Source organism: Coenobita brevimanus, chromosome 3, assembly GCF_032717465.1.
Source record: "Coenobita brevimanus isolate Jiangsu-jjx chromosome 3, ASM3271746v2, whole genome shotgun sequence".
NCBI classification, from domain to species: domain Eukaryota; kingdom Metazoa; phylum Arthropoda; class Malacostraca; order Decapoda; family Coenobitidae; genus Coenobita; species Coenobita brevimanus.
In genome coordinates, this window is record NC_136956.1 from 2,680,182 (window position 1) to 2,693,474 (window position 13,293).

General features: G+C 44.8%; 1 protein-coding gene across 1 annotated transcript in view; it reads right to left on the reverse strand.

The window, feature by feature from the left end:
- The window catches only part of LOC145393963 (uncharacterized), a 263,346-nt gene that overhangs the window by 177,320 nt on the left and 72,733 nt on the right, over positions 1-13,293 (reverse strand). The window contains exons 8-12 of the mRNA XM_080267943.1: positions 12,603-12,799; positions 9,378-9,513; positions 6,624-6,819; positions 4,564-4,655; positions 2,034-2,213 (exon numbers count right to left, since the gene is read on the reverse strand). Of these exons, the coding sequence (XP_080124069.1) occupies positions 2,034-2,213; positions 4,564-4,655; positions 6,624-6,819; positions 9,378-9,513; positions 12,603-12,799 (801 nt within the window). The remainder of the gene's footprint in view (positions 1-2,033; positions 2,214-4,563; positions 4,656-6,623; positions 6,820-9,377; positions 9,514-12,602; positions 12,800-13,293) is intronic.

Sequence of the window (13,293 nt, forward strand, 5' to 3'; positions counted from 1 at the left end):
TAAATGACGCGGGTGTGAGACTAATGCATTTTTTCTTTATTTGAACTAAAACTGCTTTGGTAACGAGTGATGTTTGGGTGTGTTGTTGTGGTGAAAAAAAAAATCCATCTGCTGCTTCACCTCTCATGTCGTTTGTGTATCTGTAGCGCTGGCAAACGTTTCAGTATCTCAGGCAAACGTTTCAGTATCTCAGGTTAACGTTTTAGTATCCCAGGCAAACGTCTCAATATCCCATGCAAACGTTTCGATACCGCAGGCTAACGTTTCAGTATCTCATGCAAACGTTTCAAAGATTTCAGGCCTCCAAACTTCTTCTTCCTGAAACATCGTCGTCCTTATTCCAGTTGTTGTTGTTGTAGATATTCATCCCGTAGGAGGACCGGGTCTGGGGGCCCGCCAGAGTGAAGCTGAGGTGAAAAGAGGACTTGCGTGAGCTAAAAGGCTTCTGGAAGTTGATGTGGATAATCAGGGAGAACTAACTGAGGCCGTTGTACAGCTCCAGGTTGTTCGTGAGCTTGATTTTCTTACGGACGTTGTTGACGAGTTGTTCGGTGTCAAACTTGCTCCAGTCAATGTCGATGTAGGCGCTGGTAGGAGGGGACGAGCTGGATGCACGGTCGTAGGCAGGCGATTTATTCCTTTCTGTTTCCGTCATTACTCATACAGTCAGCTCACTTTATCAGTCAGTGCCTCAAAACGTTTTAGTATATCAGGCAAACGTTTCAAAGATTTCAGGCTCCAAACTTCTTCTTCCTGAAACATTCTCTTCTTTATTCCTCTCTCTGTTTCCATCATTGCCATTACCGTCAGCTCACATTATAAGTCAGTGTCGCAAAATATCACAGTCACAAGTGGCACTGTACATTTGTGAAAACTATCAATCATCTTGTATTTATTGTGGCATTTTAACTCCTTCACTGCTAAGACATAATATATATTTTCTGTTTCTATTCTTCTGTTCTTACTGTCAAATATTCTTCCAGCTCAGGGGAAATGATTAACAGCGAAGTGTTTATTGAAGCCTGCATCTAACTCCCCTTTCGAAATTCTAACTTATAAACAAGATGCATTGGTCATTATATTGAGTGGGTTAATAGGCCACTCTTCTGAAATAAGCATAGTTTTGATAGCACTTTATGGAGAGAGAGAGAGAGAGAGAGAGAGAGAGAGAGACACACACACACACACACACACACACACACACACACACACACATACACACACACACACACACACACACCTCCCCAACCTGAATGAAGGCGTCTGGCTAGAGACTGACAGACTGACAAAGAGATGGATGAATAGACAGACAGACAGACAGACAGACACACAGACAGACAGACAGATAGATAGATAGATCGATAGACAGATTGATAGATAAGAGTTATAATATACCAGAAACAGACGTCATCCAACCTACATCAACTCAGAAAACCTCGACCTGTTTGAAACAATTAGCAATCCTCCTGAGAAGTGACGTGGTTGTTACATATAGCCTAAATAAAACTCTATATCTTTCCTAACCTGGATAAGTTAATCTGAAGGTGAGAGGAGTGTATAAGAAAATTAAGATATATTGCAGGAGTCATCTCGATCCTACCGCCCCCAACCTGTCCTATTCCGACGCACTGAGTAATTAAGAAGCGTGCCAAGAAGTGCCCCAGACGCTTGAGGTGGAGCTTTTAGGTATAGTCAGTGGCATAACCAGATCTCCACAAATGGGGGGGAAAAGGGGGGAATCCAAAATCTAGGAGGGGGGCAAGGGGGGGGGACAGTCCAAAATCTGGGAGGAGGGGGGACTACTACCATACACTGTCCCCTTTTCAAAGAATCCGACATTTCAGAGAGGTCAGTTGTGGCGCTACGGATCTTACTGCCTCCCTTTCGCTGCGGCCCGCTCATAGCTTCGTCACCGCTTATAGCCTTCGTTAAAGCGTCCACTATAAGATCTTTCCTAATCCAAATAAACTCTTGACAGATGGGGAAAATAAAGCAAAGTCTCCATCATTCAACCTACTCAAAATGCACCTCACCTCGACCCACTGGGAGTAATTGAGGGGCGTCCTGAGAAGTGCCGTAAGGTGTTTCATATCACGTCGTCCTTCCACACTGCAGATCCGCCCCTCCAACACAGACCAATCGGCGTCTGTTATGTTGGGCCAGGAAGCTCGGTCACACAGCCATACATCCAACTGGTCTTCTTGTATGAGGTCCTGTCGAGGGAAATAATCGTAATGACGTATCGTGTCGTATATCAAGACTCAGAACGTTTGCATTCGTCGGCCTTGATCACTTAATGGCGGCTCTCCACTCTCTTCCATCTCTTGCAGCCTCCCTGTTCAGTCCTTTATCCCTCAGGTCACACTCTATGACTTCATCCTAGGTCATTTTTTGGTCTGCCTCTCGCAACCCTACCCCCGAAGTTCACACCTCTCATGTTCCGCACCCAATCGTCGTCCTTCGTCCTCTCAACATGCCCAAACCATCTCAATCTACCCTTCTTCATCACAGCACCAATACACGCCAGTCCTATTCTTCCTTCCCAGCCATCTCAGTCTACCCCTCCTCATCACAACAGCAATACACTCTAGTCCCATCCTTCCACCCCAACCATCTCACTCTGCCCCATCTCATCACAACGCCAATACACTCCAGTCCCATCCTTCCTCCCAAACCATCTCAATCTACCCCTCCTCATCACAACACCAATACACTCCAGTCCCATCCTTCCTCCCAAACCATCTCAGTCTACTCTTCCTCATCACAACACCTAAAAGCAACTCCCAGCCTGTCCTCTTTCTAGGCCTCTAAGACATACCGCTTAGAAATCATTATACTCATCCACTAGCTTAGATCACACAGTTAAGCATGCAATGGCTCTTCTTGTGTCGGGTTCTGTTGAAGGGGGTAGTCTTGCGGTCATAGGCTTAACCTGAAATCAAAGTGGTAAGACCCCATTTTTTGATGTTTTTTGAGCATGTGATGATGAAGGAACGTATCTGGCCTTTCTATATGGCTGCTGACTACGTTCTGTAATATGGGATGCAGGCTGACGATACCTAATAACCACAGGAGTTCCATAAATGACTTTCAGTAATTAGGGATCTGCACTCCACTTTGCGATCTTAGGTTTAAGCATTCGACCATTATTGTTACATCCCAGTGAACTAATCACAACTGAAGGAAGTGCTTCGACTACTCTTATTATATTCAGCATGAGATTAATTTTACTCCTAAGACTCAAGAATTCACTGTCTAGAGTGTTGCATACTGAACCACAGCTAGAAAAATAAAGGAAACAGAAAACGAGGAAAAAGAGAGAGAAAAAAAAGAAGTCAGCGTATTCCTAGCCTGGCTAAACCCAAGAGGGGCCAAGCTGACCTGACCTGAGCTATCCTGAGGGAACGCATGGCCAAAACTGACCTAAGGGAATGTAGGTCTTATATAAGCTAAAGAAGAAGAGACCTACCCCGACCTGACATGATGAGGGCGTGATCGTGAATAAAGTGAGGAAGTGAGGAAGACCCTGACCTGATACGAGGGAGTGAGACCTACCCTGACCTATTGCAGTTCCTGACCTCACTTGACCTGGCCTCATGGGGTGCCTGGTTAAACAGGACCCAACCAAACTTAACCAGCCTAATTTATCCAAGCACAAACTGATGTGACATAATCTAACCTAACCTAATGCAACCGAACCCATCCCAACCCAACCGAACTTAACCCAGTGCAACCTAACCTAACCCCCCTCAGGCCGACACAACGCAGTCCTACCCAATCCAGATCAGCTTAACTCAACCCAATTTAACCCAACCTACCCCAACTCAACCCAGTCTAAACCAACCTAACCAAACGCAACTTAGACCTGGGAGCAGAGCAACAACTGATCCGAATGTGTGAGATTTTTTTTACAGCACTGTGACTAGATAAACTAACTTAGCCAATCCTAAACCAACCTAACCTATCATAACCCAACCAAGCCTAACCAAACCCAAGCTAACCCAACCTAATCTGATCTGACCTAATCTAACCCAACCCAACAGACCCTAACTTAACCAAACTTAACCCAGCCCAATGCAAACTATCCAACACTGACGTCTCCCAACTCAACCCAATCCAGCCTAGCCTAATCTAACCTAATATGCCATGAGCCTAACTTAACCCACCCCAATGCAAGCTAACCTACACTAATCTAACCCAACTCAAACCAGCCTAACAGACCCTAACGTATCCAAACTCAACCCAACCCAGCTTAACTTAACCTAACATAACCAAATGCGAGCTAACCTGTACTAATTTAACTCAACCCTACCCAACCCAACCCAACTGATCCTAACCTAATCTAACCGAACCTAATCAAATGCACGCTAACCTACACTTATCAAACCCAACCCAACCTAACCCAACTTAACCTAACCTGAACTAACCAAATGCAAGCTAACCTACACTAATCGACCCTAACCTAACTCAGCCCAACACAACACAACCTAACTCAGCCTAACACCTCAGCCCAGCCTGACCTAACCTAACCTGTCGTGACCTGAGGGTGGGGCAACAACTGACCTGGGTTCGTGAGATGTTTGAGAGGGCCGTGACGAGAGAGACAACATGGCGGGCTGGCAACTTGGGCTCGGCCACCATCCACGACACTACCACTGCAAACATCAACATCAACAGCATTATCAAGAACGTAAACAGTATAAACATCATCATCAATTTAACATCATCATCATCAACATTAATATCATCGTCATCAACACTAAATATCATCATCATCATCATCATCATCATCATCAACATTAATATCATCGTCATCAACACTAAATATCATCATCATCATCATCATCATCATCAACATCTTTATCCGAGACATCACAACTGTAATCATCATCATCATCATTAATATTTTCACCCTCGACACCACTGCTATAAACCGTATCACCTCTTACGTGGCGATTTATTCGATGTTACACGCTTATAATCCACTATCAAATATATATGTTTTTTTGTGACTAATATTCGTGCCGTACAAGATATTACTAAAGTGAAATATACAAACAAAATCGCTGCAGAGAGGGTGCTAAGTAATCTTTATCTACCTCTCTATCTACAATATATACACTCACTCTCTCTCTCTATATATATATCATCATCCTCATCATCAGCTGTTGAGGTCCACTGCAGGACCGGCCTATCCCTACCGAAGCAGGGACGATACAGCCAATGTATCTCTACCCAATGGCTTAGGCTGTCTGGTAGAGACTTATGTAGGGTGAGAAGTGCTTGTGAGTGTGATTGTAGTGTTGTAGTGGCTTTGGATGTGTGTGTAGTTCGTGAACCATGTGTAATCAGCCCGCCTTAAGCCGACTGGGTATAAGCATACTAGTATGTGACACTGGTTCAACCACAGCACCCCTTATGTCCACCAAAGCCGGCAGTGGCTCGTGAACGCTTCCCAAAGTTTTTACAACTCTGGCGGGAGGCGAACCCGCGTCCACCAGCGTGCGAAACGCACACTCTACCACTGTACAGATAGATAGATAGATAAATAGATATCATCCATCCATCCATCCATCCACTTATCTTCCTAACCATCTATCTACCTATCAGTCTATCTTATCTGTCTATCTATCTATCTGTCCATCTATCTATCTATCTATCTGTCTCTCTGTCTATCTGTCTATTCATACAGCTATCTACGTATCCTCCCAGTCATTCATTTATCTATCTATCCATCCATTCATCTTCCTACCCACCTACCTCTCTTCAAGCCTACCAGTCATTCATTTACCTATCTATCCATCCATTCATCTTCCTACCCACCTACCTCTCTTCAAGCCTACCTATCCATCCATTCGCCTGTCCGTCCATCTATCCATCCATCCATCTATCTATCTGTCTATCTGTCCATCTATCTATCGTACCGCCAGCCGCCTGCGTGATGTTAGTGGCCATGATAGTAGCCGGGAAGAGGAGAGAGAGAGTTTGGTTCAACGGATCGGCTACTTCCGGTACGAGTCGCTCCATTCCCGTATCCAAATCTTCGCCCAGCCTGTAGGTATGGCACCATTATTATTATTATTATCATCATTATTATTATTATTATTATTATTATTATTACTACTACTACTACTACTACGACTGTTATTATTATTATTATTATTGTTGTTGTTGTTGATACTACTACCACTACTACTACTACTACTATTATCATCACCATCATCATCATCGTTGTTACTGTATAATTATTCCTATTATCGTCATCATCATCATCATCATCATTATTATTATTATTATTATTATTATTATTATTGTCATCATCACCATTAATATTAGTATCAGTATAACAAAGGGTATCACGTGTGTGTGTGTGTGTGTGTGTGTGTGTGTGTGTGTGTGTGTGTGTGTGTGTGTGTGTGTGTGTGTGTGTGTGTGTGTGTGTGTGTGTGTGTGTGTGTGTGTGTGTGTGTTTAGAGACAGCGCTAAACTCTAACAGACAGACAGACAAACAAATAGACAGACAGGTAGGTAGACAGATTAACAGACAGACACGCAGATAGATAGATCGATAGACAGACAGATACAGGCAGACAGAAGTAAACAAACAGACAAACAAACAAAACAATGCCAAACTAGCCTTGTCATATTAAAGGGCGTTGTAGTCAGCAGGGACGGGGCTACGGCGGTGAGGGCGACGACAAGAGTGTGGAACGGTGGGTTGCGGCGCAGGATTTCGGCCACCTCCCACAGACCGGCACCCGCACCCTCGACCGCGACCCCAGCTTGCATCAACACATCTGCCCAGGGGTCGTGGGGCGACTGGGGAGAGAAGGTTAGGTCAGGATGCGTTAGATTAGGTTAGATTAGGTCAGGAATGAATTTTAGGTTAGGTTAGGTTGGGGCTAGGCTGGGTACGGTAAGGTTGAGTTGTCTTGGGTTTGGGTAGGATAGGGTAGGGTAGGGTAGGGTAGGATAGGGTAGGGTAGGATAGGGTAGGGTAGGGTAGGGTAGGGTAGAGTAGAGCATGGTAGGGTAGGTTAGACTGAGTTATGTTGGGTTAGGGTAGGGTGGGTTAGGTTAGGTTAGATTGAGTTATGTTGGGGTAGGGTAGGTTAGATTGAGTTATGCTGGGGTAGGGTAGGGTAGGGTAGGTAAGACTGGGGGTATGTTGGGTTAGGGTAGGGTAGGGTAGGGTACACTGAGTTATGCTGGGTTAGGGTAGAGTAGGGTATGGTAGGTTAGATTGGGGTATGTTGGGTTAGGGCTGGGTAGGTTAGGTTAGACTGAGTTATGCTGGGTTAGGGTAGGGTAGGTTAGACTGAGTTATGTTGGATTAGGGTAAGGTAGGGTAGGGTAGGGTAGGTTAGACTGAGTTATGTTGGATTAGGGTAAGGTAGGGTAGCGTAGGGTAGGTTAGACTGAGTTATGTTGGGTTAGGGTAGGGTAGGGTAGGGTAGGTTAGACTGAGTTATGTTGGGTTAGGGTAGGGTTGGGTAGGGTAGGGTAGACTGAGTTATGTTGGGTTAGGGTAGGGTAGGGTACAGTAGATTGAATTATGTTGGAATAGGCTAGGTTAGGTTAGGAAAGAATATTAAGTTACGTCAGGTCAGGCTGGGTTAGGTTAGGTTAGTTGCTTATCCTATGAACGGACAGAAGGGCATACGAGGGGTGATTAGAAAGAAATGACAGTGAGTCCATAAAGTTTTATTAGCATGAAGAACTATCAAACTATGACTCACATTCCTTCAAAATACTCCCCTCCAACCTCTATGCAGCGTTCCATTCTCTTTCTCCACTTCATGAAGCAAGCGTGGTACTCTGAAGACGGTATACTTCGGAGTTCTGAATTGACGGTCCGTGCCAAGTCTTGGATGCGATGAAATTGCTTCCCAGCGATGGCAGATTTAATTTTTGGAAACAACCAAAAGTCACAGGGAGCCAGGTCAGGGGAGTAGGGTGGGTGGGGGAGCAGAGTTATACCTTGTTGTTCCAGGTACTGCATAGTGAGGCGAGCTTTGTGGGGTGCAGCATTGTCGTGGTGCAGCAAAAGGCGAGACCGACGGCGGGTTGGTGCGGTGTTGGCCTTGTGTTCCAAGACTTGTGGAAGGACCTGGTCTGTGTAGTATTGGGCTGTGATAGTGGACTTTTCAGGCATCACATCCACGCATATTGGTCCTTGAGGATTGAAAAAGATGGTGAAAAGGCGCTTCCGGCAGCGAAATCCTTCCTTCAAAATCTGAGGTCGAGGGTCTTCATCGCCCAACCACACCATGTTTGACTGCTTGTCACGGGTTGTGAAGAATGAAATCCAACACTCATCTCCAGTAGCAACATCTGAGAACTGTTTTGGACCATTTGGTTCAAATTCAGCAAGCCAGACACGACAAATCCTCACCCGTTCAGCCTTTTGCTCATCAGTCAACAAATGGGGTATCCATCGACAACACTTCTTCCTCAGGTGTAATTGTTCATGCACGATGTCATATGCACTCCCATAACTGATATCAAGCTCCAGGGCTAAGAACCTAAGAGTTTCAGTTGGATCCTCGTCAATGATGGACCGTGCAAGAACAGTTGTTGCTTCGGTCACGGATGTCCGGGGGCGTCCAGAGCGTTGTTCATCTTTCAATTCAGTTTTTCCTGCTGTGAAAGCACGAATCCAGCGGGAAACAGTTTCCAGGGAAGGAGTAGTGTCTGGATAAACTTGTAATAATTCCCCTCGAATCTCTGTTGCTTTCTTTCCCAGTTTCCACCTCGTAAAAATGTAGAACCTGCAGCCTTCTTTCGAGTAATCCATGTTTCTGGCCAGAGAGCAAAAACAAGAGTGAAGCATTCACTCACAACAATAAAACAAGAAAAGTCAGGCATACGGCGACAAGTTCAAACTCGTAAGGACAGGCAACTCCGCACTCTCCTTGCTCCCCTACCTCCCATCATTCAAGGTTTTCATGTTATAGCACGAACTGTCATTACTTTCTGATCACCCTTCGTAACCAAAATAATTTAAATCTTTGACTGTGAACGAATGGTAGAGTACAATTATTTTACGATGAAGGAATGTACATGAATGAACAGCAGAGCAGAAGATGTTTAGTAAATGTAAATAAATCAATAGTAGGCAATAGTACATCGACATATGCAAAGAATAAAGCAACATAAATATATAAAGAGATTATAAAGGAGTAAGGGAGAGTAAGGTATTTTGTAGTGAAGGAATGAAGAGTACAGTACAATACAGTGAAAGGAGGAAGAGGAGGAGGAGAAGGAGGAGGAGGAGGAGAAGAAGACCAAGAACAAGAGGTACTATTATTATTATTATTATTATTGTTGTTGTTGTTATCATTATTATTATTATTATCATCATCATTATTCCTCACCTCCTTCAGTGCTGTAGAAGTAACGTTGTCCGGCTGTAGTAGCAGAGCAACAGAGCGTGATGCCTCTCGCAGCGGAGAGGTAGACGGCGGTAGATTTTGTGTCAGTCTACCCACAACACCCATTAGCTCACTCAGGCTGAAAGGAAATTGAATGTGATAGCTTGAGAGTAAGATTTATTTATTCATTTATATATTTTCGTATAAAGGAACGGTAGATTGGGATTGCAACCAAGTCAAGCTATATTTCAGTGCTAACGCTATAATTTTTATTTTTTTTATCAGTATTTTTTATCAGTATTTGGGAGGGGGTTGGTGATAGCTAATACCCTCTTCAGGCATAAAATGATCCACAGGTATACATGGCGAGTGATGAGAAGGGTGGGTGGTGAACTGAGTGAAAGGAAGGCAATGATTGATTATGTGTGTGTGGATGAAAGGATGCGAAGATGTATATTGGATGCAAGAGTTTATAGAGGTTGGGGGAGTGGACTTTCTGACCACTACTTGGTGGTGGCCAGAATTAAAGTTCAAGTAAGATGGAGGAATAGAAGAAGGGAAAGACGAGAGGAAGGAGTAGTTGCAAGGAGAGTGGAAAGGTTACAAGAGGATGAGAAAAAGGCAGAGTATAAGAGAGAAGTGGAGGAACGATTGGGCAAATATGAATTGGAGCAGATGGGGGACGTGGAAGGTGTGTGTAGAATATTTACAGAAGAAATATGTGCAGCATGTGATGTGGTGTGTGCAAGGAAGAGAAGACGGAGGGGGGTGCAAGGAACAGCGTGGTGGACTGAAGAGGTGAAACGGGCTGTGGCACAAAAGAAGAAAGCATACAATGAATGGATGAGAAATAGGGGCGTGGAAGAAGTTGAGAGGCGGAAGAGAGAGTTATATGTAGAAAGAAAGAAAGAGGTGAAAAGATTAGTAAGAGAGAGTAAGAAGAGAGTGGATGAGGAATTTGGAAGGAATTTGAGTGTAAAGTGGAGGGACTGTAAGAAAATGTTCTGGAAAGAGGTGAAAAGAGTAAGACAGGGTGGAAGTGAAGTTAGCAGGGGAGTGAAAGATAAAAATGGTAGATTACTAGTGGAGAAGGGAGAAAAAGTGAGCAGATGGAGAGAACACTTTAAGGAATTGTTGAACGTGAAGGATGGAAGTAATGCGAGTATAAGTGGCTGGGGAATGGCTGGGAGAAGGAGGGAGGTGAGAAGACAGGAAGAAATCAGTAGGACAGAAGTTGTGGAAGCAATGAAGAAAGTTAAATCAGGGAAAGCCCCAGGAATTGATGGAGTGTGTGGTGAAATGCTGAAGCATGGGGGAGAGATAGTAGTAGAATGGATGTGGAAGATGTGCAGATTGGCCTGGGAGGAAGGTAGAGTCCCGGAGGATTGGAAGTCAGGTATAATTATTCCCTTGTACAAAGGAAAAGGGGAAAAAGAAGTGTGTGGTAATCATAGGGGCATTTGTCTTCTTAGTATAATAGGAAAAGTGTATGGTAGGATACTTAATGACAGAGTTAGAGAAAGAACAGAGAAATTAGTTGGAGAAGAACAGGGAGGCTTTAGGAATGGAAGAGGTTGTGTAGATCAGATATTCATTCTCAGATCTTTAGTGGAAAAGTTTCTAGAGAAGGGAAAGAAGTTGTATGCGGCTTTCATGGATTTGGAGAAAGCATATGACAGGGTGGATAGACTAGGATTGTGGAAAGTGTTAAGAATATATGGAGTAGATGGGAAGTTGTTGAATGCTGTGAAGAGTATGTACGATGGTGCGAAGGCTGCAGTGCGTGTGGATGGTGAACTAAGTGAATTTTTCTCTTTGAAAGTTGGGTTGAAACAGGGATGTGTCATGTCTCCATGGTTGTTCAATCTGTACATGGATGGGGTAATAAAAGAGGTACAAGGTAGGGTAGTGGATGTTGGAGTGGCCCTGGTGAGAGAGGATAGTGTTTGGAAACTCCCTGTACTGTTGTTTGCAGATGATATTGTGTTGTTGAGTGAAGACGAAGGGGAGCTGCAAGGCTTGGTGGATGAGTTTGAGAGAGTGTGTAAGAAACGGAATCTAAAGGTGAATGTAGGGAAGAGTAAAGTGATGGTCTTTGAGAGAGGTGAAGTCAGTGAATGTACAGCGAGGTTGGATGGTGAGGAATTGGAAAATGTGAGTACGTTTAAGTACTTGGGTAGTGTGATGAGTAAGGATGGAGGTTTGGAGGGTGAAGTGCTTGAAAGGGTACAGCAGGGAAGAAAGGTTGCTGGTTCTTTGAAAGCAGTGATAAGAAACAGGGAAGTGAGCATGGAAGTGAAAAAGTTACTACATGACAGTATTGTGATACCAACTCTAACGTACGGAAGTGAAGCTTGGACGTTGTTGGAAGGACACAAGTCAAGAGTGAGAGCCGTGGAAATGTGTTATTTAAGAGGAGCCTGTGGAGTCACATGGAGAGACAGGCTGACGAATGATGATATAAAGAAGCGTTGTGGTGTTGATGTGGATGTGATAGGAACCGTTATGAGGAACACACTGAGGTGGTTTGGCCATGTGGAGAGGATGGAGGGTCAAAGACTGACGAAGAGAGTGTATGTGAGTGAGGTGGAGGGGGAAAGAGGGAGGGGGAGGCCGAGGATGAGATGGAGAGATGGGGTGGAGAAATATATGAGAGAGGGGGGTGTGAGTTGGGAGCAGGGGAGTGAAATGGCGGGGGACAGGGCAACTTGGAGGCGATGTTTGTGGCCACCCCAAACGGGATTGAGGCGTCTGGCAATAGATAGATAGATAGATTTTGGCAACAGTTTAGAGATTATAGTTTTTCTTCCACTATTTCAGGAGTTTTGTAACTTTTTTTTTAACATTCTAGTGACATGATTTGGCAAAATGACAGAGATATGAGTTGATAATTCTAACCGACCCTCCTCTAACCTAACCTAACTTAAACAAGCTCAGTTTAACATAAAGCAACGTTCCCTACCAAAACCAGGTGTAAAATAACAACATAGTGCTACCTAATCAAACTTAGCCTACCCTACTCTAACCTAACCTACCCTTATCTAACCTACCTTAACCCAACCTAAACCTACCCTAACCTATCCTGATCTAACCCAACCTAACCTGAGCTAACCTAACCCAAACCAACCTACCCTATAGCAACTCAACCCAACCTCGCCTCATCTAACCTAACAAAACCAGACCTAACCTAACCTAACTCCAACCTCCCTTGACCTGACCCAACCTCACCTTTTCGCGTCCCATCCGGCCTGTGAGAGGGTGTCCATCGAGGTCATAAGGGGACTGAGCGCTGAGGCCAGGGAATTGAGTGCTGATGCTAGGGGTGCCATTGCTTCCAGTCGCCCTAGGGATGTCACCAGCCTGTCCACTCGCTCCACTACCCTCCTGGCGTCCCATCCACCCACCGCCCCCAGCACCTCCTTCACCTGAAGACAGTGGGTGGGATAGAGTTCATGGAATGGGATAGAGAGTTCGGTGGATGGGATTGAGAGTTTGGTGGATGGGATACAGAGTTTGGTGGATGGGATTGAGAGTTTGGTGGACAGGATAGAGAGTTTGGTGGATGGGACAGACAGTGTGGTGGATGGGATAGAGTGTGGTGGATGGGATACAGAGTTTGGTGGATGGGATTGAGAGTTTGGTGGACAGGATAGAGAGTTTGGTGGATGGGATAGAGAGTGTGGTGGATGGGACAGAGAGTGTGGTGGATGGGATAGAGTGTGGTGGATGGGACAGAGAGTGTGGTGGACGGGATAGAGAGTTTGGTGGACGGGATAGAGAGTTTGGTGGATAGGATTGAGAGTTTAGTGGATGGGATTGAGAGTTTGGTGGATGGGATAGAGAGTGTGGTGGATGGGATAGAGTGTGGTGGATGGGATACAGAGTGTGGTGGATGGGATAGAGTGTGGTGGATGGGATA